At 50.6% G+C, this 23,558-nt stretch overlaps 1 protein-coding gene and 1 long non-coding RNA gene across 4 annotated transcripts; one reads left to right on the forward strand and one right to left on the reverse strand.

Annotated features, from left to right (window-relative positions):
- Positions 1-229: 229 nt before the first annotated feature.
- LOC121134514 lies at positions 230-6,479 on the forward strand. The gene is made up of 2 exons (XR_005871602.1): positions 230-5,653; positions 5,878-6,479. It is a non-coding gene; the product is annotated as an uncharacterized LOC121134514 (long non-coding RNA).
- Sall4 (spalt like transcription factor 4) lies at positions 4,442-23,309 on the reverse strand. 3 transcript variants are annotated; one of them, XM_005074446.4, is made up of 4 exons: positions 23,013-23,309; positions 11,503-13,869; positions 10,172-10,452; positions 4,442-6,447 (listed from the first exon to the last, which is right to left on the reverse strand). In XM_005074446.4, the coding sequence occupies exons 1-4, from the start codon at positions 23,128-23,130 to the stop codon at positions 6,028-6,030; spliced, it is 3,186 nt and encodes a 1,061-aa protein (XP_005074503.1). In that variant the 5' UTR covers positions 23,131-23,309; the 3' UTR covers positions 4,442-6,027. The 3 variants fall into 3 exon arrangements, with proteins under 3 accessions (XP_005074503.1, XP_012972050.1, XP_021085405.1); XM_013116596.3 differs by having other exon boundaries at positions 12,826-13,869; positions 23,013-23,308; XM_021229746.2 differs by lacking the exon at positions 23,013-23,309 and adding an exon at positions 21,153-21,410.
- Positions 23,310-23,558: the final 249 nt, after the last annotated feature.

Raw genomic sequence — 23,558 nt, forward strand, 5'->3', positions numbered from 1 at the left:
TACATGCAGGCTAAAAATACACAAATCATTTTTTTTTAAGAATGAGTATGTGACTCAGGCCCCTTAAGATGTAACACCATGGCCGGGCGTTGGTGGCGCACGCCTTTAATCCCAGCACTTGGGAGGCAGAGGCAGGTGGATCTCTGTGAGTTCGAGGCCAGCCTGGTCTACAGAGCTAGTTCCAGGACAGCCTCCAAAGCCACAGAGAAACCCTGTCTCGAAAAACCAAAAAAAAAAAAAAAAAAAAAAGATGTAACACCATGTAACTAGCATAAACCCACTATTCTAGGACAATATGAGGAGCAATTCCCATTGGTGTTTCCTGTCAGAGTCAGCCTTTTATATTATTTTCTCTGGTCAGTAGGGAGTCACCAAATGTCTCTGTGTCTGGGCAAAGAGACCAACCAAAACTCGTGACTAAGGTCCCAAAGGCATTTCCCACAAGAACCTTTGAGGAGGAAACGGCATTCTTCTGCCAGCTGACCTGGCCTGCTTGCTGCCTGCTCTCTTCTAGAAGGGTACTTCAGGGAGAAGTCCTAGGTTCCCTGACACACATAGACACACCATGTATGGCATGGCACACAGTTGGGGCTCAGTAAGTACATCTAGGAGGACCCATTACAGAAAGAGCAAATCCTACTTCCCATAGGTCCCGGCCTCCTCAAACAAGGTCTCACTTTCACAGAGATCACCTTCCTCTGCCTCCTGAGTGCTGGGATTATAGGTGCGCACCACCATACCCAGCTGAAGTGACTTCTAGTTGATTTTAGTTACAGCCCAAACTTGCAGGAATCCCAGCAGCTCCGCCCACTAAATCGAAATGAATAAACCCATTTCATGAGTGAGGGAGAGAAACACAAGAGTAACCAGCACAAAACCACGAGGTCACCAGGCAGGACTGGGTTCCAAGGCCTGGCCTTTCACACTCAGAGCAATCAGGAAATGGGGCTTCTGGTCACAGCAGGGCCAACACCAGCCATCCTGGTGCCACATACATTCAAGCTCTCCCTGGCTTCCTGGAGCTGCCTATGGCTGCCCCCACCTGAACTGGCACTGAATGAGAACAGCTTGTCATCCAGGATCCCGTAGGTTTCCAGTGCCTACTAGCTGCGAAACTTCTGGCAAGCTCCACACTGGGGGCGCTGTCTGTGTGTGTGTGGGAGAGGGGTATTTCCTTGTCCGTTAACAGAGCTCAGGGCAGTTGTTCCGGCCTCAAGGGGTGCTAGAAGGATCTGCAGTGTCAGCAGAACCAGTGTACAGCCAGCTCTGTGTGGCCAGGAGGTCTCGGTGGCCTCAAATTCCCAATCTTCCTGATGAAATGAAGTACAAGCCTGGCCTACAAGATGCTTATTTTCTTAAAGCTTCCTTCCAATAAGACACTCTCTCATGGAGAAAGACATTTAAAGTCTGTATCAACTGGTCCTAGTGCTGTAGGTTACACAAGAAGCCAACTCAGGAGGCTTGCCATAAGCTGGAGGCTATCCTTGGCTACATGTGGAGACTCTGTCTCAAAAAGCAAAAACAACCCTAATATAACAAAAAGCCTTTTAGCTCTTAAGAGGGCACACTCTTCCATGAGACAGGAGTAAACCGTGAGGTCCTCCAGGGAGTCCGTATGATATAAAACATGTACTACACGCAACTACCTTTCATGCTCACGCACGTAGATTGGTTATAGACATCAAGGGTTTTAAGACAGGGTCTCATATATCTCAAGCTGGTCTTGAACTCTCGATGTAGCTAATCTCATATCTCTCTTCCGATCTTGAACTTCTACTTGTAACTGGGCTTTCAGGTGCCTGTCACCAGGCCTAGCTTAAGCACTATCACTGATGCAAGCCCGGCTTCCTGCATGCTGGGCTAGCACACTACCAACTGGGCTGCAGCCCCATCCCCCAAGAGCCTTTTGATATATCCTGGTATGTTCTGAATGGGCCCAAGCCTAAGGGAGAATCAGAACAGCACGGCTAGGGACGGTGGGTAACTTGTACTGGGGTCCACTTCAGGAGCACAGCACATTCTTGGCCCAGCTCTGCCTTCTCACCACTGCCCTTTTGGGGTCCCATGACAGCTCTATCCATTCAACAGAACTTGGGTGCAGGAGGCCCTTGACTCCAGGGTACCTAGAAAGATCTGGGAATAAGGGAACCTAGCCCAGATCCTACTTTACAGAACAGAAACCATGGGGTTCACATGACATCCTCCGTGGATGCCAACACGTGTGGACCAGACTATACCCAAGTCTGTTGGTTCAGGCCACAGGACCTCACGTTCACAGGAGACCCTAAGGTGTGGGCTGCTTACATCTCCGTAAGGAGGGCTAACCAATCGGGCACGGGCACAGGTGAGGGGGAGGAGACAGGGAAGACTGCACTCAGAATCAAGTCTTTGCACGTGGCTGGCTAGATGGCTCAGCAGTTAAAGGCGTTTGCCACCAAGCCTGAGTTCAATCTCCAGGGTCTACATGGCAAGAGAATCAGCTGTCTTGAGTTTCCTCTGACCTGCACACACACACGGGCTCACATCCTCCCTCAGATACTCACGCACAGTAAGTGCAACTTCTTAAAGTGTTTTGGGCTCAACTTGATGGTGCATGCCTTTAATCCCAGATTTAGGAGGCAGGCAGATCTCTGTGAATTCCAGGGCTACATTGAGAGCCTATCTTTTTACAAGGCTTCTCCATGTAGCCCTGGCTGTCCTGGAACTGGCTCTGTAGATAAAGCTGGCCTGGAACTCAGAGATCTGCCTGCCTCTGCCTCGTTTTAAAACACTACCAGAAACCGTTTAGATGGTGGGAAGGGAGCTCACTCCTGAAACCCTCACACTTGGGAGGCTGGAGGACAGCTGAAATTTCTGGGCAAGCCTGTGCTGCATAGTAAAACCAAAGTCCCAACACAGAAAGTTGAGTTTTTCTTCTACTTATTTCTTGTTTTTTGAGGCAGGCTTTCTGCGTGCAGCACCACTGCCAGGTTCAATGGCCCTTTTTAGACAAGGTCCCATGTTGGCCTCGAACTCCTGATCTGTCTCTATTTCCCCAGTGCTAGGATCTGAGGTTTGGGACACACCCAATGTCAATAAGTTTATCTTTAATAACCCAATCCCTTTTTCCCAGCTTGTCTTTGGAAAGCAGGGCCACACCATGGAACTGTGGAAGGATATATCATGCAGGCCAGCTGACCTTGAAATTATCCCTCTATTCCAAGTGCCAGGATTATGGGTGTGGGCTCACACCTGGCGTTAAACTTTAATTTAATACTGCTGTTTCCAGGAAACGTTCCAGGAAGTGCAAGGGAATCCAAGGAAGATTCCATCTCACTAGTTCTAAGGGCTTGGGAACAGTCCAAGGACTGAGATTTATCAGACTGCTTCTTGGAGGGGACCTTTTGGAAGGTCACTGGAGACACAGAGATGACTGACGTCCCTCTAAATCCATGCTTCACCTAGACCTGAATTAGCTTTGAGCTGAGTTATTTTGTTATAAAGGACTGTAATGGAAATGCAGATGTCCCCACCCGCTGAGGGCTTGCCCTGTGGATATTAACTATGTTTTGTGTCAGTCTGTAAATTCATTTCAACTTATCAGATAGCTTGCAATTTGAGAGTTCTTAGCCTAAGGGCTGTATAGGGTGGGGGCTGGAGATAAGGCAGGGACTAGTCCCATTTGCTGGAAGTTCATTTTTCCCCCAAAAAAGGTTAAACATTTTAGCATTAGCATGAACATTTCAGTATTTTAGATTTTTGCTGTTTGCTATGCTGGAGGCTGTTTTTCCCCTCCCCACGACCTTATAATAAAGTGGCAGCTGCCCGTCCTCTTGGATAAGCTTCAAGGTCTGCACACCTTGATGATGTTGCTTTGACGGTCAACTCACCGGCTTTAATTCTGGGAAATCAACATTCATCCAGGAAGCACAAAACACACCACCTACATTACATCGATGTCTTTAGGTGAGACTGGGTGACTGCAATGCTCTGAAAACCAGGGTTTCCCCATCGGAATGAAGTATCAAATACATCATAGACCACCCTCCAATCTGTGCTACAGGAGAGCCTGTCTCAAAAACAAAATAAACAAACAGAACCGCCCTAAAGGTGGCCTACTTAGTTCTAGGCCAGAATGAATGCAAGACACTTTTTGCTAAGTGTTCAATTCCCAGATCCCACTAGTGTAAGGAGAGTCTCCCTCCACAAGCACTCTTATGCAAACGCATACACACAATGCAGAACGAATACGCCCAAGGTAACTCAGTACCTGAAGAATGACAGCCGAGGTTCACATACACCCATGAAAAGGAGGTGCCAAGCTACAGGCTGACTTTATGCCCCCCACCACACACACAGGTCCAGGATGGACCTAACGAACCACTGTCAAGAACCAGGGGAACGCTATGCAAATGGAACACACCAGAAAAACCACAGACAAACCTGGTGGGCACAAACCTGGTGGGGGAAAGAAAAAACTCAAATTTTATTTCTGGACAGACAGTATCAGCAGGTAAAACTACAGCACAGTTCACACATTCATTCACAGGGTGTGAGAAGCCACGGCTGGCGTGTCCTCTGTAACAATACCACTTCGGTGTGAACAGTGAACAGGCTAACCAGCAAACCCTTTATCACAGGCTTCACTTAACAATCCCAGAAGGAAAGGCACAACTCGGCAGGAAAAAAAACACAAAAGTTTTGGATCCTAAAATCAGGTGCAACAAGAGGAAAGGAAGTTGGTGGACTTTTGAGCCTCCACCCTCAGTTTGGCAACGGCATTCCACGGGGCAGGAAGAAATCTCCTACCCAGGAGCTAGAAGTGTGTCCCTCCTCCCTCATTAAACCATCAGAACACTGTTACAACAGCTGCTCGAAATTATTACACATACAAAAAATGTAATAAAAAAATAAAATAAAATACAGAATCAACCATGGAGACATCTTGAACATCAGGCTCTTCTCACCACATTAACTCCTAAATTTAAGACCTGGAAACACTGTGTGGTCACAACATAGCAAAATAGACTTTTTTGGCTACAAAAATAAAAATAAACGAGGTAGATAAATAAGCCCTCACATCCAAGACTTGCCTGTCTCAACACTACAACCTTCATAATGGCAGAGGTGGTGTGAAAATCTTCACGACTCGGGATAAGGAAATTGAAGTAACAGGAAGGTAACGTGACTTAACATTGGGAGCAGGAAGCGAGACTCGCCTGGCCCTGCTAGGAGTTTCTCCCTAAGGAGGAGCATGCATGCAGTCTGTCCAACAACGCAGTGGGCACTGCAGAACCAGGTGAAATCACCTGACTTACCCACTCCGGTGCCCTCCACTCCAGGGTCTGGGAAGAAGGTGGTTTGTGGGAGATGGGGGGCAGGTGGCAGTTTTGGGGCTCTAAACCATTTTAAAAGAGCAGCAGGGTAAGTGGTGAGCTCCCTAGGGACCAGGGTCAGTTTGTGGGCGTCCTACAAAGGATCTAAGGCTTCAGGGAGTGGGCTGATTGGGCCACCTTAGTTTTTCTGAGGGTTCGTTTCTTCCTTTCTCTTAAGGTACATTCAACAACAGGAGATGCATACAGGACGGGGAGGCATATAAACCAGGTCCCTTCAGATGTCCATTGACCCGCATCAGTCACCACGGAGTACACGGCACCTCCACCCCTGAATTGAGGTGAGTAGTTGTCACTTCCACTGTGGTCCAATTTGCCACAACTGTTTCACTTTGAAACAGGTTGACAGTCTTTGGAAAACAGCCAGGAGGTCACACAAAGCCTCTAGTATACAGTTTGTCCCAAGTAACAAAACCCGCTTCTTTCCAAAAAGTCTGTTTTGGATTTTTTTTCCGGTTTTTTTTTAAATTTTCCTCTTTTTTTGTTTTAATTTTTTGGAAAGCAGCATAGCAACAATCAAGATTGTAGGACTGCCCACAACTATGGTGACAAGTGTAAACATCCTTGCATCCCAGGAAGAGAAAAGCAGGAGACGGTTAAGAAAGCTCCACAATGAAGCAGATCTCACTCCAGCTGCACTGCACCCTCTTCCTCCTCAGCTGACTGCAATCTTGTTTTCCTCCACAAAATGGGGGAACTGGTGCATGGTCACCCCATCGGGAACAGCAGGCTTCTCCATGTTCCCGCTCATGGCCGACTGAGAACCATCGAGCTTGGAAAGTGTGGCGCTGCTCACGACAGAGCTGGCCCCCAGGGACACCGGCAGGGTGGGAATGCCTCCACTCTGAATCACAGAGATCTCGTTGGTCTTCATGGCCAGGCCCCCATTGAGGACGCTGGTGTACTGGTTCCATGTGGCAGGGTCCACGCTCACCGTGGGGGACAGGAGTTCCTTGGGAAAGGCCTCAGCCACTCTCTTTCCCTCTGCACTCAGGATAGCCATGGGGTTCTCCATGGGCAGCTTCCTGCCCCTGCGGGCGGAGTTATTGTTGGGCCCATGCGTCATGTAGTGTACCTGTGGAGGGGACAACAAAAAAAGTTTCATCAGATAGTCTCCTGCCTGTTCAAAAATCAAGCTCAGTCAGCCTCCACATGCTGCGCTCACCACCCAACCTTCATGAACATAACCTTTTCTTAGAAATTGGACCAGGGGTGATACACAAGCTTGAGATGTAGGAGGGACCTGAGTTCAAGGGCAGCCTACACTACATATGAGAGCTTGTGTCAATAAGCCAGAAAAGAATCAGTTCAGGTGTTGGGGCTGTTTGAGCACTTGTTTGTAGATGTATCGGGGAAAGAGAAGACAGAAGGGACAGTCTAGCCATCTTTGGCCAGCATCCCCACCAAAATAAGGGTAAAGCATCTGCCTAGCCATTCATGGGTGCATTTACATAAATGCCTAGGATACAGATATCATTGCATTCACAAACGTGTTACAGGCCAGAATGTCACACTTCACTGACAGCAGTGAGACAGCAGTCTGTCTAAGCTGAGAGCCTCAACCCCATATCACTTACACTGTTAAAACCCTTACTGTGAGGAAAAGGAGGAGGGTACTTCTCAAACATGCAGACGGAAACATTACTGAAAAGGTAATGTAGGCTGGGTGGTGGTGGCGCACGCCTTTAGTCCCAATCCCAGCACTCAGGAGGCAGAGGCAGGTGGATCCCTCAATTCAAAGCCCGCCTGGTCTACAAAGCCAGTTCCAGGACAGCCAGGGCTACACAGAGAAACCCTGTCTCAACAAGGCAACAACAACAACACTGCCTTGAAAAACCAACAACCAAAAAGGTAACTTAAAAGTCTAAGAGGCTCGTTCATAAAGGGCTTGCTATCAACCCACGGTCCTGTCACCACTCACATACACGCTGGGCAGGTCTGATGGCCCACCCGTGACCCCACATGGTGTCTGGGGTCATATGGCTAGCTAAACTAAGCGCAACTAAAAGCAGTTGGCAAGGCGAGCTCTGGGTTGAGAGGGAGAGAGAGGGAGAGGGAAGGAGGGAGGGAGGGGGGAGAGGGAGAGAGAGAGGGAGGAGAGAGAGAGAGAGAGGGAGGGAGAGAAAGAGAGAGAGAGAGAGGGAGGGAGGGAGAGAAAGAGGGAGGGAGGGAGGGAGGGAGAGAAAGAGGGAGGGAGGGAGAGAAAGAGGGAGGGAGGGAGAGAAAGAGGGAGGGAGGGAGGGAGGGAGAGAAAGAGGGAGGGAGGGAGGGAGGGAGGGAGAGAGGGAGGGAGGGAGACCTTGCCTGAACAGTATCTGAAAGATTCCCCAACATCAACTTCTGGTCTCCATGGGATATCCATGCATACATACGTATCCGATACAGACCCCATACAAGTGATCTCTTTTTTTGTAGTGCTGGGGCCTTGAGTATGCTGGACTGGATGTATGTACTACCATTTTCAACCCCAGAAGTAACTTTCGAACACGAAGTGCTGCCCTGCTGGGGACGGGTATAAACACCCAGCAAGCACTGTTAAGGAGCCAGACTTCTTCTTATGACATCCATTCCCCTGCCTCAGCTCTCATAGGGAAATGTGATGCCCAGCTGAAGGAAAAAGACCACTAGCAAAGACACAAGGTTGTAGAGAGAAACTGAGCCACCCGAATCTATTGATATAAAGATGACAGGCAACCTGTAGCTTCTTCTACCTGGGTGACTTTAAGATTTATCTTTTAAACCAGGCCACGGTGGCATACGCCTTTAATCCCAGGACTCCGGTGGCAGAGGTAGGCGGATCTTGAGTACCAGGCCAGCCAAGGATACAGAGAAATCCTGTCTCAAAAAAGATTTTTTTTGACGGACTTGGTGGTGCACACCTTTAATCCTAGCGCTTGGGAGGTAGAGGCAGGTGGATCAAGGCCCACCTGGTCTACAGATGAGTTCCAAGACAGCCAGGGCAACACAGAGAAACCTTGTCTGGAAAAACAACAAAGGAGACAGTTTCTCCTAGCTTAGACTGACAATGAATATCCAATACTCATCCTCCCTGCTCCTACACCTTCACTTCCCAAGAACTGGAAACACCAAGCCTGGTTTGAAAGGGACTAGGGATGCCCCAAGGGCTGACAATGAATATCCAATACTCATCCTCCCTGCTCCTACACCTTCACTTCCCAAGAACTGGAAACACCAAGCCTGGTTTGAAAGGGACTAGGGATGCCAAGGGCTTTCTGAACACTAGGCAAGCACTCCGGAGCTGCCACAGCCCAGCACCAATGAGTCGGTCTTGAGCTTTCTGGTAGCGCAGGAGATAAAGAGACCCCTGAATGAAATCAGTGTCTCCAACACCAAGTGGTGTTGAGAATGAAACTGGGATACTCTGCAAGAACAGCAAATGCTCTTCAGCCCTGAGCTATCTAGACTATTGGGATTATAGCTGTGACTCACCACACTTGACCACAGACATCACAGTTTGGGACTAGAGAGATGGAGTGGTCAGGAGCCCTTGTTACCCTTTGCAGGGCCGGGCCTGAGTTCCTGACTCCAGAACCCGCATGGGAGTTCAGAAACAATTACCTGATGGATGACCTTCTTCCGACCTTCACTAGTACAAGGGCACAGACGTGGTGCACAACTCCATGTAGGCAACACTTGTACCCACAAAAGAGAGCTAGCTAGGTAAGGCGGCTCACACCTATAGCCCCAGCAGTCCGAGGACTCTGGAGTTTAAGCCAGCCTAGGCTACTTGAGACACAAAACAGTTGGGCATGGTAGTGCTTGCCTGTAATCCCAGCAGAGACAGGAGAATCTCTATGTTCAAGGTCAGTCTGGTCTACAGAAAGAAACCCTGTCTCAAAAAAAAAAAAAAAAAAAAGGAAAACAAGACAAAACAACAACATAAGTAAAGGAAGGAAGACAGCAAAGGAGGAGAAAAAGACTAAGGCTGGAACGCAGTCGACAGTGCTTAGCCAGCAGTCACAAGACCCTGGGTTCCATTCTTAGTCACTAAACTAAGTAAGAACTAGGTTTGGTGGCACAAGTCACACTAGCAGTCAGGAGGTACTGGCAAGGTCATGAGCTCAAAGTTCAATGACTTCAAAGTCAGCCTGGAATACCTTTTGTTCCAGAACAAAAAGCTTCAAGAGCTGGCTGAGATGTAGCTGGATTCTACTTCTTCTTTTCAGGTTTTTTTTTTTTTTTTTTTGGCAGGGGCGAGACCAGGATCTGTGTAGGCCTGGCTGTCTTGGATCCATTGTGTAGACTAGTCTGGCCTCAGAGATCCATTTGCCTCTGCCTCCCCAGTGCTTGGAATAAAGGCAGGACTACAGTAGGTTTCTCCCTTTTTCAGTGGTTCTGTGGCTGAAGTCCTGAGCTTGTGAACGTTAACCCACACTCCAGCTGCACCTTAGACCCCAGCTTTTTCTTTTTTTGGTTTTTCGAGACAGGTTTTGGAGGCTGTCCGGGAACTCGATCTGTAGACCAGGCTGGCCTTGAACCCACAGAGATCCACCTGCCTCTGCCTCCCGAGTGCTGGGATTAAAGGCGTGCGCCACCAACACCCGGCCGACCCCAGTTTTTTCTGTGAAACAGGGTCTCACTATATGTAGCCTTAGCTGGCCTGGAACACACTATGTAAACCAGGCTGGCCTCCAACTCAAGAGAATCCCCTGGCTTTCTGCCTCTGCAACTCCAAGCTTCAAAGGCCCAGAACATCCCATAAACGGATGGATGTTTTCTATCCATACATAGAGCTGTCGCACAGCAATCAGTGCCCATCAACACCCATCAGAACCCACCTTCAGATTGCCTTTAGTGGTGAAGGCTCGCCCACATATGTTGCAGGCAAAAGGCTTTTCTCCCGTGTGCGTCCGCTCGTGGATCTGAACGGCACTGGCAGATGAGAAGTTCTTCCCGCAGCGCGTACAGCAGTGCTGTTTGGCCTGTCGGCGTGGCTGTGCGGCTAGCAAAGGTGTCATGCTTGAGGACATGCTGGAGGCTCCCACAAAGGTGCCAGGAACTTCAACTTTGACATAGGTGGGCTGTGCGTGGATATATGTTGATGGGATGCCAGTGCGAGCTAATGTGGAGAGGGGAAAGAGACCGACTTTTATCATCTAATACCCAACTCACCGTATGAAGCAAATCCTCCGCAGTATTATTAGCTTACAGAAAATGCCCGTTACCAATCACCTCTTTGAGGGGGGGGTCTCTTATGGATCTATCGTCAGCAAGTGGGCTAGGCTACTGGCCAGTGAGCCTAGAGATCTGTCTGTCTCCCACAGCATGCCTGCTTTTACGTGGAGACCTGAACTCAGATTGTGAGTGCAGACAAGGCAGGTTTTTAATAAGATACCGCCATCAAGGGTTCAGTTACTTCATCTCAGTTACTTCTTTGGGAGGTAGAGGCAGGAGTTCAAAGATTGTGTAGAATGAACTCAGGCTGGTATCCTCCCCAGCCCCCTGGAAAAAAACAAGGTAACGGTGGGTGGCACTCGCCTCCAATCCCAGCACATAAGGGGCGAGGAGGCAGGCTGATCAAGTTTGAAGTTAACCTGGTCCACATAGTGAGACCCTATCAGAAAATAAAAATAATAAGGATGGAGGCTAGAGGGCTGATGTCCTAGGCTGAAATCCCAGCACCACAATAAAGTCCCCTTTACGCTATACCTAGGCATTTTCTGTGATTCTAATGAGGTATTCTGGAGCAATGGACACCTCAAATCGATGCATCTAACATAAAGTATTGTCTTTCAGATGTGAACACTGTGTTTCATAGCAGGACCTCAGTTTCAAGCAACTATTGCTTGATTTTTGTGGCCCAAACAGTGCCTACTTTCCCAAACACACCTACCTACCCATAGGGTCAAATAAAAAACAAACAAAAAAAATCAAAACAAAACCAACAGCCATGCTGTCCACACTCAACCTGCAAGACCCATGATAAAAAAGAAGTCTACCAAGGGCTAGGCCACACGGACAGTCATCAGCTCCCTCTACCCACTAGCACAGAATAGCTAACTGCCCTACAGAGAAACTGCTTCAAGTCACATTCAAGTTCAACCCAGGCTCCTTTTCTGGTGACCTTGAGGCCAAAAGGGACATTAAGTGAAATCCAAAGCTTCATCACCTTCCGTGTCAATGCGGCCGCTCTCGATGCCCTCGGCCTTGATGCCCTCAGGAGACCGGGACTTGACAATTTCTGCCTTGCTATCGGCAGGAGACACTGCCTGGAAGCACATGGTTTCTGCGGCATCTGGGCTTCGGCTCCGACACTCCTGGTCACCACCCATGAGCGAGGACGAGTCATTGGCTAGGCAGTTGTCACTCTCTACTGAGCCATTTTCTTGGCTGTTCTGCCACTGCAGGCCCAAAGGGGGAGGAGCCCCTTTCCCCTGAGTATCCAGGGGGGCCATCACAGAAAAGCCCACAATGGGTGGCACCAGGTGGGTACCAGGAGCGGATTTGGAGACCTTTGAGGAGCCACCCGGAAGATCTTGCGGGCAGATGTCATCTGCCTCCATCCTTTCCCCTGCGTCTTCCTGGCAGACGGCACTGGCACCGCCATTCTCGCTGACGACCATGGGCTCGGGACCTGTAAAGTCGCAGGGGCTCTCTGGCAGGGGCGTGTTAGGTATCTGGCCACCCATGTGCATTCGGATATGTTGCTGTAACATGACGGCGTTGGTGAACTTCTTCTGGCAGATGGGGCACGAGTGCTGTGTTTTTACAGTCATGTTGGCCTGGTGAACCCCAAGGTGGGTCTTCAGGTTGCCTTTGGTGGAGAAGGCCCGGCCACATATCTTGCACTCGTACGGTCTCTCCCCTGTGTGGGTCCGGTAGTGCATCTTGAGGGAGCTCTGACAGCTGAGTACTCGATGGCAGATGAAGCACTCGTTGGGGTCGGCAGTGGCCTTGTCAATGTTCTCCACAAGCTGCTGCAGTTTCAGGGTCTCCGATCCTGACTCCGGGGTCCCACTCCCCTGGGGGCCCCCAACCCTTGGGGGATTATGCACAAGCCCCACCCCAGGGAGCGGAATTCCCACCTCACTCTCTGGAGAGTGCCCTGGCTGCATGTCAGTGGGCAGGGAGCCACCCATGAGGTCCTTGGGGTTAGGCCCCGAAGTGAGCTTTTGAGGCAGCCCTATGGGAGGGGTTCCCGTGCCATGGACAGGCTTGTTGTCTACAGAGAGACTTGATTCATCTACAGGGGCAGGGACAGGGAGTGCATAGGGGGAGCCGTTGCCTGCTGCCGCCGTTTTATCCTGGAATTCGGCAAACAGCTGAGGGTTTGCCTTCACCTCAGGGTGTCGATAGAAGTGTACCTTGAGGTTGCCCTTGGTGGTGAAGCGGTGACCACAGACAGAACACATGTAAGGTCTCTCTCCGGTGTGGGAGCGGAGGTGGATCTGCAGGGAACTATCGGTCCCGAAAACCTTGCTACAGTACTTACACTTGTGCTTGCCGAGGGCGGCCTCATCCTTGACCTTGACATCCGTCGCAGTCGCAGAGACGTTTGGAGGCTTCCCCTTCCCTTTCTTGGACGGGTCGAGTGCCACAGCAGGGAAAGGACTCTGAAGGAGCACAGAGCCCGGGGTCTGAGGTAGCAGGCTACTTGGGAGGCGAGACATGAAGTTGGGGAGAACCCGAGTCCCGTCAGGCTTCAAGGTGAAGGGCGTAAACCCCGAGGACAGCGAGCCTGCTGTGGAGGGCGCGCTGGCATGAGGTAGCTTGGTTTGCTTCAAGGCATCGAGAGACAGAGCCGGGTTTGAGGATTTCTGGCTGAGCAGAGCCACAGCGGCGGACACCTGCTGGGATATGGACACCTGTTGGGACACATGATTGCTTAAGGCCTTCAGAGTGTCCGCACCCGCCACTCCAGAGTGGAGCGCGTGTGCCGCCCACATGTTCACCTGGATGCGGATTTGTTCGGTGAGTTGGATCTGTTGAAGCTGCTGCTGCTGCAGACACAGGATCTGCTCTAGGACCCAGGGGATGCTGTGGGCAGCTGGCACAGGAGCTGCAGGGATATCCACACTCCGCTGGTTCACTGCCACCTTGGTGCCACGGAGCGCCTGCAGAGTCACATTGGTGTTGGCCACTTTGCCTTTGGGTGCATAGCTTACGTCCTGGGGTGTGGGTGGCAGGGTAGCCTCTGTCTTTAAGTACAGGATGGAGTCCATGTCCAGTTTTTCCTTCGAATACCCTGAGCTGCTGCTGTTGTCCTGGTGACTGTCCTTATTGCTTGGGCTGTCCGACTGGTGGCTCAGGACAGCTCTGGGGAAGTCCTCTGAAGGCACTGGCCCCTCACTGTCGTTCATAATGAGGACCGGAGGATTTTTAGTGCAATTTTTCTTGTGTTCCACGAACTCAGAGAGACTGAAGAACTCAGCACAACACTTCTCACAGACGTGAGTCTCCTCCCGCCGAGGGCGCTTCGCCGGGACCGTGTCCTCTGTCACTTCATCGCCGTTCCCTGGGGAGTTCACTGGGGCACCTGTGCAAGGAGAGATAAAGGTAAGCACTCGACAGACAGACAGACAGACAGACAGACAGACAGACAGACAGACAGACAGGTCCCCGTTGCCACCAGTCCTGATTCAAGAAGACTGTGTGTGTAATAGACACAAAGTCCCTACAGCCTGAATTACTAAACTAAGGAATTACGTCCCTCCCTAGAAGACACCACCAAGCCTCATAACCCATGCCTGTCACTTAGCCCAGGCAGCCCCCAAGCCTGCTGTGAACCCCTAACCCTTCCTGCCTCATCTTCCAGATCAGGAGTCTGTTACCATGCCTAGCTTGGACAGGGTCTTTTGTCAAAAATTAGGCTGGGTCTTAAATCTTAGTATCTATCACTCTAAGAGGAAGAAAAGAAATCAGTGAGACACCCAAGTCAGAGAAGACAGCCTTGTGAAGTCCAAGGCAGAGATGGAGTCAAGGGGCTAAGAACCATCCATAGGGACCTTACCTGTTTCCCAGAGCCTCCAGGAGGAACCCTGTCACCTAAATTCAGACCTCTCACGTCTGTGAAGACCAATCAACTGCCGTTATCCAACTTGTAGTAGTTATTAGCAGAAACATAGGATAAACAGCTGTTTATTTTATTATAGGATCTGTTTGTAGTCCAGATTAGCACTGAATTCACAGCAATTCCACCTGGGCCTCCCAAGTGCTAGGATTATAGCCATGGGCCACTACTAGATAGTTAAACCAAGCCCCATTGCCAAGGACACTGGAACTGGGTCTGATCTCCTCCATGACCTATGCAAAATGAAATATCACAAATCACATTCAACCCAGGCGATGCATCTGTCACTTAGGGGTGTGGAGTTTCAAGGTGCTGCTAAGACAACACCAATCCATCCCAGATAACCAAGTTCTAAAGGTGCCAAGAGAACACCAATCTGTTCCAGATAACAAAGGTATTCTAAAGGTGCCACTAAGGCATCAATCCATCTCTGTGAGTTCAAGGCCAGCCTGGTCTACAGAGCAATGTCCAGGACAGCCAAGGTTACACAGAGAAACCTTGCCTTGAAAAACCAAAGAAAGAAACAGGAAGCAAACACCTCACTACACCAAACCACTACTCCTCCATCTGCTACCATTCAACTCCACGACTCAAGTACGGAAGACTGAGTTAGGACTGTTCTGCCTGGTATTTTCTTCAGGATTCCGAGTCTGTCCTTTGTTATTTGTCGGTGGCCACATGAATGGGCTTGCTAGTGCAACCCCATGTAAAAAGGTCAGGACAACTTGAGGGAGCTGAGTTGGTTCTCTCCTCTATCCATCTGGGTTCGAGACGGCCAACTGCGTCTTAACCAGCTGTGCCATCCTACAGGCCTAGACTGGGTCTTCAATATTGTTTTCTGAGAGTCTTGAATAGGCCAGCCTCATGAGATGGCTCACTGGCTAAGAGCACTGGCTGTTCCTGCACTGGACCCGAGTTCAATTCCCAGCACCCTCATGGTGATCTACTACTCCAGTTCCACGGGATCTAACGCCCTCCTCTTACCTTTGGGCCCTGCGTGTACATGACATACGCGCAGGCATGCGTGAGAAAAGCCCTTATTATAAATGCGATGCAAGCCGGGCGGTGGTGGCGCACGCCTTTAATCCCAGCACTCGGGAGGCAGAGGCAGGCGGATCTCTGTGAGATCCTCCAAAACAAGAGAAACCCTGTCTCGTAAAACCAAAAAAAAAAAAAGTGATGCAAGTAGGCCCGCAGACCAGTGGCTTCAAGTCATGCAAGGGTTACTCAGCAGCTCTTACCGCACCCGGAAGGGGCACTACGGCACCCGTGTTAGGTCTTTTCCCTGGTACATACATGTCCTGTGACCGCAACTCCCTTTTCTCTCAGCAACACAGGGGCGTCTAGAAGACAAACGCTCCTGCTGACTAGGAAGCCAGGAACAAGAACAATTGAAGCCCAGAACAAGACGGGCGGGGGCAGATCCATCTGTAAGGTCCAGCACACCAGGCCAGTAAAGGCCAAGCAGAGACACACTGCGCTCTCTCTAAGGGTAAGGAGGGAAAAAAAAGGTTTGGAACGTGGCTTAGTTGATATTGGGAAGGGGGTGGGTTACAACAAGCCCAGCACAAAATAAGTCGGTCATGTGACTGCACATTCCTGAAACACCAGCACTGGAGGCAGAGGATGAGAAGTTCAAGGTCACTGTTGGCTACAAGGCAAGGCGGCCGATACAGGACACCCAGTAAGGAAGGAAAACTAATGAAGTGTTAAGTTGTGCCAGCCAGGGCTGTGACAGAGAATCCGGTCATAAACAAACAAACAAACAAATAAATAAAACAAAAAATCTTTTTAAAGACTTCCTGTGGGAAGAACAGGTTCAGGGAGAAGGGTAGCCACATGTGAAGCCAGCTTCCCTGCATGGCTGCCTATCTAAATTGTACCCTCTGCCTCAACAACTCCAGTGTTTGGACACAGAGACACCAATGGCTCTTGGTCTACCAAGAATCCAGTTAAATTTTAAAAAAAGTATGCCAAAAAAAAACCCTGAAGATTCACTCCTCCATATATAACTCATGTACTATATGAGCGCCCCCACCAAAGAAAAAGCTATCCAAAAATAACTTTGTCTTCTCTAGGAGAACGGCACAAAAAATTCTCCTTGTTTATTTAGTTTTGGGTTTTAGAGGCAGGATTTCTCTGTGTAGCCCTGGCTGTCCTGGAAATCGCTCTGAAGACCAGGCTGGCCTCGAACTCAACTCAAGAGTTCCATCTATCTGCCTCTGCCTCCCGAGTGCTTGACTGAAGGTGTGAGCCACCGTGCCTGATGGCAGACTTTCTACTGCCGTTTGAACTGGAGTCTCTCTCACAGGCCATACTGAATTCACCATAGCCCAGGAGCCCTCCTTAGGTTTCCGCCTCAACCAGGATTATAAGCATATTACAGCGCTTCGGGAGAGGAAGGGAATGTTTTTGAAAGGCAGGAAAACAGTCTGGGGAGTGTGGGTGTGTGCAGACACAGATGTCTACAGGGTCTGGGAGCCTGGGATGGAAAACTCTGTAACCTGCCTGTCCTGGATCTCTGCCTGCTCTACCTCCCAGGTGCTGGGGTCAAAGGTATTGGTCACAACTGCCAGAACGTCCCTTTGAAACTGGCACCAACTAGGGTGCAAGCGCGTCCAGTGAAGTCAGCGTCCACTCTGTCTCTCCACCTCACCCACTCTGGAAACCAATAATGCCCCACACAGACCATTAGATCCTACTGTCTCCTGAGGCTGAGTCAAGTGGCCTAGACCGCCCTCCAACGCTGTGTCCAGATGACTGAGAACGTTCCAGCTCCAGCTCCCAGCCCCCTAGTGCTAAGCCAGAATGAAAGCATGCAACACTGAAGACGGACGGCACAGCTTAGCCTCACGCATGCTAGGCAAGCACTCCCCCACCTGTCTTTAAAAGGCCAAAGCATGGCGGTGGTGGCTTACACCTTTAATCCTAGCACTCAGAGGCAGAAGCAGGAGGATCTCTGTGAGTTTGAGGGCAGTCGGACCAACAGAGCAAGTTCCAGACAGCCAGAGATATTGCATAGAGAAACCCTGTCTCGAGGGGAAAAAAAAGCCACAGCAATTGTAGTCAGGCAATTGAAGTATCTTTGAACCCATTTCCCAGATGCAGATACTAAACACTAAGGCTCAGTAAGAATTTCTCACTTAATTGCTTCATCCCTCACGAAATGTTATCAAGTGACCTTGTACATACCAAGAACCAAACTCTTCCAATTCTCATACAGGCGATCTTAACTTTTGTTTTGATACAAGGTCTAGTTATGTAGACTTGGCTGTCTTCAAACTCACTATGTAGCTCAGGCTGACCCCAAATTCCTGCAAAGCCTCCTGTCTTGCTTGGCTTCCCAAGCAGACTGACTCTAAGGCAGCAGCAGTCTTAGCCTGCAATCCATCAGATTTACCAAAGATTTACAGTCAGGCACGTAAGGGACACGTTACGCAATATTAACAGCAGAAACTACAATAATAGCCAGAAACTACAAATGTTATCATGGAGTGCTCTTCCACTTTCTGGATAATCAGGGCAGTTGACTGGCAGACAGGATACCAGACCTGCCATTTTTAATCAATAAAGAGGTACACGTTACTACAATATTCCCCAAATATCAGCAAAGGAGTTGGTCCCTGTAGCCACTAAAGGCAGAGGCTCAGAGGGAGCCTGTCATTACCAGCTCACCCTCTGGTATGACCCCCACCCCCACATTGGGTTTTGAGTCCAAGCCCTCACACCAGCTAGGGAAGAGAGCTCTCCCACTGAGCAGTATCTCCAACCCCCAAACTTTTAATCTCCGGGATTTAGCAAACCCACATGCAATGCAAATACTATGTAAATAGTTCTCAAGACTGCATTGTTTAGGGGCGAAATTGCCAGAAACAATAGCCAGCACGAGGTCATCTTTGTCATTTTTTCAATAGCCCTGGGGGGAAGATAAGGAGGACGAAATGTTTGCTGGTCACTGTACTTTGTTCCCTAGAATTCTGTGCACCCTCAGCATTCGGCAGCGAAGGGATCTGTGACACAAAAGTTTAAGCACCTCTGCTCCAGAAGGATTCCCCGGTTCCAAGTGATTTACAGCCAGGATGCCAACTGCCTTCGCTGTATACACAAGCCCCAAAGCCAGCCTCCCTCCTTCCAGCCTGGCTGCTCAATGCTCCAGCAACATCCCACTTAAAACTGCAGCCTGTTTGCTTAGGCAGAAAAAAAAAAAAAACTCATCCATACCACCATCGGCAAATAGTGGAACCAGTATTTGCCGAGGAGTAAGAAGACCCTGTTAGGAACAATTGCTGGCTATGCTTAAGTTAGCCTGAAGGGAAGGAAAGCCAAAGTCCACAGGGATAGCGCCAGCAAGCAGGGCCTCCATCCCCCACCCCGAATTTTAGGAATGTTATCTCTTCAGCATCTAGTTATCCAGTAAGTTGGAAGAATGCAGTAAACCCAGCAGGGGTCTTAGATTCAATCTCGGCCAGATGGATGGAAAACACGGCTTACTATTGTATAGAAAGAGAGCTAATCAAGCAGGAGGCCAATCCCTGGCCGGGAGACACTCAAACAGTTAAAAAATAAAATAAAACCTGTGCATCTCGATAAAAGCCTGGCGACTCAGGCTTTGCTTATCTGTTACTGGCGCTGTATTAGGAGAATGACAATGAACAGCTTACCTAAGGCACACAGTATCTCAGGCCCAGCCCCACCTCCAGGATAAGTGCTTACCAAAAAAACAAAAAGGAATTAATGTCTTTCTGGGTATTGTTGACCCAGCTGTAGGGAGTTCTTTAACCAGTTTCATATACAAAGCCTTGAAATATACACGTAAAGGTCGAATTGACCTGATATTAAGTCTCTCCTTAACCAAAAACCCCACAAAAAGTAAAAGCAGTCACGGATCAAAGTTCAGGGGCCCCGTGGAAAAGAAAGGGTGAAAAGGAGAAACAGTGGAATGACTCAGTGGGTCAAAGATGACATTTGAGCTCGACCATGCACATCGTGGCAGCAAACGAAATTTAGAAGAATTCAATTTCTCAAGAGCAAAGGGCTCAGAATAAGCCTGGTCAAGGTAAGGGATGCCCAGTCACCTCCTGCCTCAACTGGAATAAGCTTGCACACTCCAAGACGGAGAGAGCAGAGCTCTCTTCTCCCTGGAATAAGGCTGTCTCCAGGCTGTCTCAAGGCTTTAACATGTTCAGGTGTGTCTGCTAAAAAAAAGTGCAGATTAAAGTCATAATGGTTAGTAACCTCCTGAATGCATTTCCTATTCATTTTGTTTCAAATCAGGCGCCCTCACCAAGATATGTACCAAAATTTTAGTTCTGAGTTGTTTCCCAGGGGTCCCATCATCCACAGCTTCTAAAAGGCAGTTTGAACAAGTCAAAGGGGGCTGGCCATGGTGGCAGATGCTTCCCATCCCAGCTGTTGGAGGCAAAGACATGAGCATGGAGAAACACTGCAGGCTGGGATGGTTATGGTAACAAAGCCACCGTAGCTACACAGACAGACCCTGTGCTGTAGGGGGGAAATCAAAAGGAAAATGACCAAACCAAATCAGCTTCAAGCACCAACCATGGCCGCCTCTTACAAAGGAGAACATCCCATCACTGACCGCTCTAGGACCATCAACAAACACCCACCGATTCAAGGAGGGTTAAAGTTATATTGGAGGAAAACGGACCAGGTCATGTCACCCTGGAGCATCCATTAACTTTCCAGTAGAGTAAAATTCCAAACAATAAGGTGTGAAAAGGTCCAAGCCTGGGGTCTGGCACACAGCATGTTCCTATTTCTGGAACTAGTAAAAACATCTTGAACAAAGTTACCAATCACACTCTCAACACACAATATGCTTCTTCTATAGCACATCTTCTCACTGCCAATGTATACAAGTACCCAAAACTGGATGGGGGGGAGGGGATAATCCACCAGGTGACACCCAGAATAGATTGCTGACCTTCTCTTACCAAATCTTGCCAAAATCCTTTTCTCCCAAACTCTCATTTGACTCTTTACATCCGAAAGGCAGAAATTCGAGAAACTAACCATGCCTCAGCCGACCAAAACGGTCCCCCAGCACCCTACTTAGATGAGAGCCTGCTAAACCACCCCCCCCCATCATCAATGACAAAAGTATCGTTTACTGGCGGCTGAGCGCCACTGAGGGTGAGGGAATGCATTTTACATGCAATTTAATGAATAAAAAAGGTCGTGTGCAAATTACAGCCCCCTCCCCCTTTGGGGAACTCTAAATTCGCTTGAAACCTTAACTAAAGCCAGCACAGGCAGGTCAATAGAGGCTAGAAACGGGAGCTAAATTACTAAAAACCTGGGAATCGTAATAGCTGAAGGTTGTAATCCAGTTTAGCACAAAAGGCATTTGGAACTCTTTTGAGAAAATGCTAATTTTCCTTTAAGTACTGTGAGCCCAGTCTCCTCGACCACCTGCGGATTTTTTGATCTGCTAATTATTGCCCGGATTTCATTTTCCTAGCTCAAAAACTGCATTCTCCAACGGACTGATCAAGAGGGATCCAAACGCTTCGCGATAAAGATTATAATCATCATCTATCGATACTGAGACTGATCCCAAAATACAGTCACTTAAAAAAAGTTCTTCCCAAAGGCCACAAATGAGGGCTCCGTAAATATATCCTAAGAATTCTTGGCGCAGACACCCACGCACAAACGGCGAAGGGGAAGGTAGGAACCCTGCAGAGATCCCCCGGAGCGGATCTCCAGGCCCAGGTTGCCTCACTCACCAGGTGTGTGCCCCGGTCCGCACATGACCCGTCTCCAGAGGGCGCCAGCGCGCTTAGCCCGGCTCGGACCGCGGGTGATCCGCAGAAAACTCTTCCCAAGGCGCGGTGGCAGCGCGCGCCCAGCGGCGTCAGGGCACAGCCAGGTTAAAGCGCGACTCCAGGCAGCGGAGATTTCGGAAGCCCCTCTTTAGCATGCTACCCCTCCACGCCCCCGAGAAAGTCAACCACCATCTACAAACAAAAATCCACCCTAGTGTGCGCTCACCCCAATGGAGGGGGATGGGAGGTCAGCACAAGACCAGGGGAGGGGTCAGGGCCGGGAGCTCGCCCCTCCTCTCCCGAGGAAGCAGGCGGGCTTAGGGTTAACCCTTTTGTTCCAGGTGGACCAGGCGACCCAGCCTCTCGTTGACTCCCCCACCCACCCACCCACCCACCCAGTCACACACCAGCTCCCCTGGCCAAGGCACAAAGAGTCCATCCCAACAGCAGAGCCCTATGATGTGGGATGCTCCGACGCCCCAAAACTCACATCCGCTCCCTGGACCAAGTAACCACCTTCCATTTGCCCCGAGGGGGAAAAAAATAACAATGCGGTGGAGGGTCACAGAACTCTTGATAAACTCGGGAAGCCGCGGAAGAGTAGGACCGCACTCCCGGGAAAGCGGGAGCGTCCCGAGTGGAGCGCGCAGAGTCCGCCGCTACCGTGCACCGCCCACCCAGCGCGGAGAGCTGGATCGGGCGGGAGGCCCAAGGGGACCCCCTCCCCCCACGTTCCCAATTTCTCCGGCGACAGTCCGGCGGCCCGGGGTGAGGGGCTGGTGGAGACCGGCTGGGAAGGCGCTCGCCCGCAGCTCACGGCCGAGCCGAGGTCCTGAACTTCGCGGAGGCGCGGGCCGGGTCAACCGCAGCACGACCTCTCCCCCTTTCACCTCCCGGGCGTGTGCTGAGCGGTGCCGCCCGAAGGATCCGCACTAAAAATAAATAAATATATAAAGCAGCGAGGATGCGCTCCGACGGGGTGACCATGCACCCGCCGCCCGGGCCCGGCCGGCACCCTCCCGCTGGCCGCGGTTATTTTTAGATAGTCGGAAATCAAAGATGGCTGGAGGTCAGGCCCCGAAAGGTTAGGGCGAGGATCGGCAGCAGGCGGCGTAGCCCCGGGGGAAAGGCGGAAAGCAGCAAAAAAAAAAAAAAAAAGTAAACGGGAAAAAAAATGTCAACGAAATATCTAAAATTACAAAAGAAAATTTAAAAGCCCCCAAAGGGAACTAAACCGAGCGGCCTCCCCCGCCCTCTGTGCTGCGCGGGTGGCCCGCACCCCGGCCTGGGGGTGGGGAGAGGTCGCGCCCCCTCCCCCACTCGGCCTGGGAGGGGCGCGTGCAACAGATCGCCCTCCTGGGGGGGTCCCCCAGAGGTGCGCCCCTCCCCCCGAGCCCCCCAACGGGGTGGCAGAGAGGGTGGGGAGACTTGGGGTCTCTTTCTTTTAAAAGCGGCGCCACCAGAGAGAGTGGGGGAGAGGGAAGCCCAAGTAGCCGGGGTGGGGGGGTGCTTGTGTACCGAGGCGAGGGAAACCGATTATCGGACTGAGGACGAGGAGAGCCAAAGCTGGAGGGAGAGAGGCAGAGGGAAAACGGGGCGCCAACTTCACAATAAGAACTGGGGGAAACTTTCAAGAGGGAGGCGGTGAAGCTACCTCCCTCCGTCCCTCTCTCCGCCTCTCCCTTCCCGGAACAGAGTCCAAAAGTCCTGTTCCAGAATCTGCTCCCGAAACCCGCGCCCTCGAGGGACGCACGGCGGTGCGGGGAGCGCCCTCCCGGGACGCACGGACGGGCGCACGGACGGGGCCGCAGCCGCACTCACCCGGTTCCTCCGCCGCCGGCGCCTCTTCGAGGTCGGGGCTCGGCTGCTGCAGCGGCTGCTCGCCCTGGCCCTCCTCCGAGTTGATGTGCTGGGGCTTCGCCTGCTTGCGCCTCGACATGGTGCGCGCATCGGGGCGCCGGGAAGAGCCCTGGTGACTTGCCACCAATTCCTGGAGTTAGGAAATTTTACCCCCCTTCGGCCGGAACGCGCATGTCCCAGTAATTATTATTATCAATAATGCATTGCGATTTATCATGAGCCCTGACAGCTGATTGGCCTGGGTCCAAGACCTCAGAGATCATTTAAATAAGCCCTCATTGATCAGGGAGGGGCGAGGCATGCTGGGCCTTGTAGTCCGGCCCTACATGTGACAAAGGCGTGTTCATCAGGGAAGCGTAGCTAATTAGCATCCGGGCTCAGATTGGCCGGGGCGTGGACCGACTCGGAGGGGACCATCCTCGCGGCCACTATCCGAGTGCTGGGACGAGAGAAGAAAAAACCGGGAAATCGGTTTATTGAAAACCAGGGCCGGTCATGAAAGTTCTA

The sequence above is a fragment of the Mesocricetus auratus genome, unplaced genomic scaffold (assembly GCF_017639785.1).
Source record: "Mesocricetus auratus isolate SY011 unplaced genomic scaffold, BCM_Maur_2.0 Super-Scaffold_100028, whole genome shotgun sequence".
NCBI classification, from domain to species: Eukaryota; Metazoa; Chordata; class Mammalia; order Rodentia; family Cricetidae; genus Mesocricetus; species Mesocricetus auratus.

Excerpts from the sequence above, each read along its gene's own strand:
- Sall4 (XM_005074446.4), bottom strand. The coding sequence starts at position 23,130 with ATGTCGAGGCGCAAGCAGGCGAAGCCCCAGCACATCAACTCGGAGGAG. Across the intron at positions 13,870-23,012 it reads GCCGGCGGCGGAGGAACCGG|GTGCCCCAGTGAACTCCCCA; the intron begins GTGAGTGCGGCT and ends CTCCTTGCACAG. Across the intron at positions 10,453-11,502 it reads CGGCCGCATTGACACGGAAG|CTCGCACTGGCATCCCATCA; the intron begins GTGATGAAGCTT and ends TCTCCACATTAG.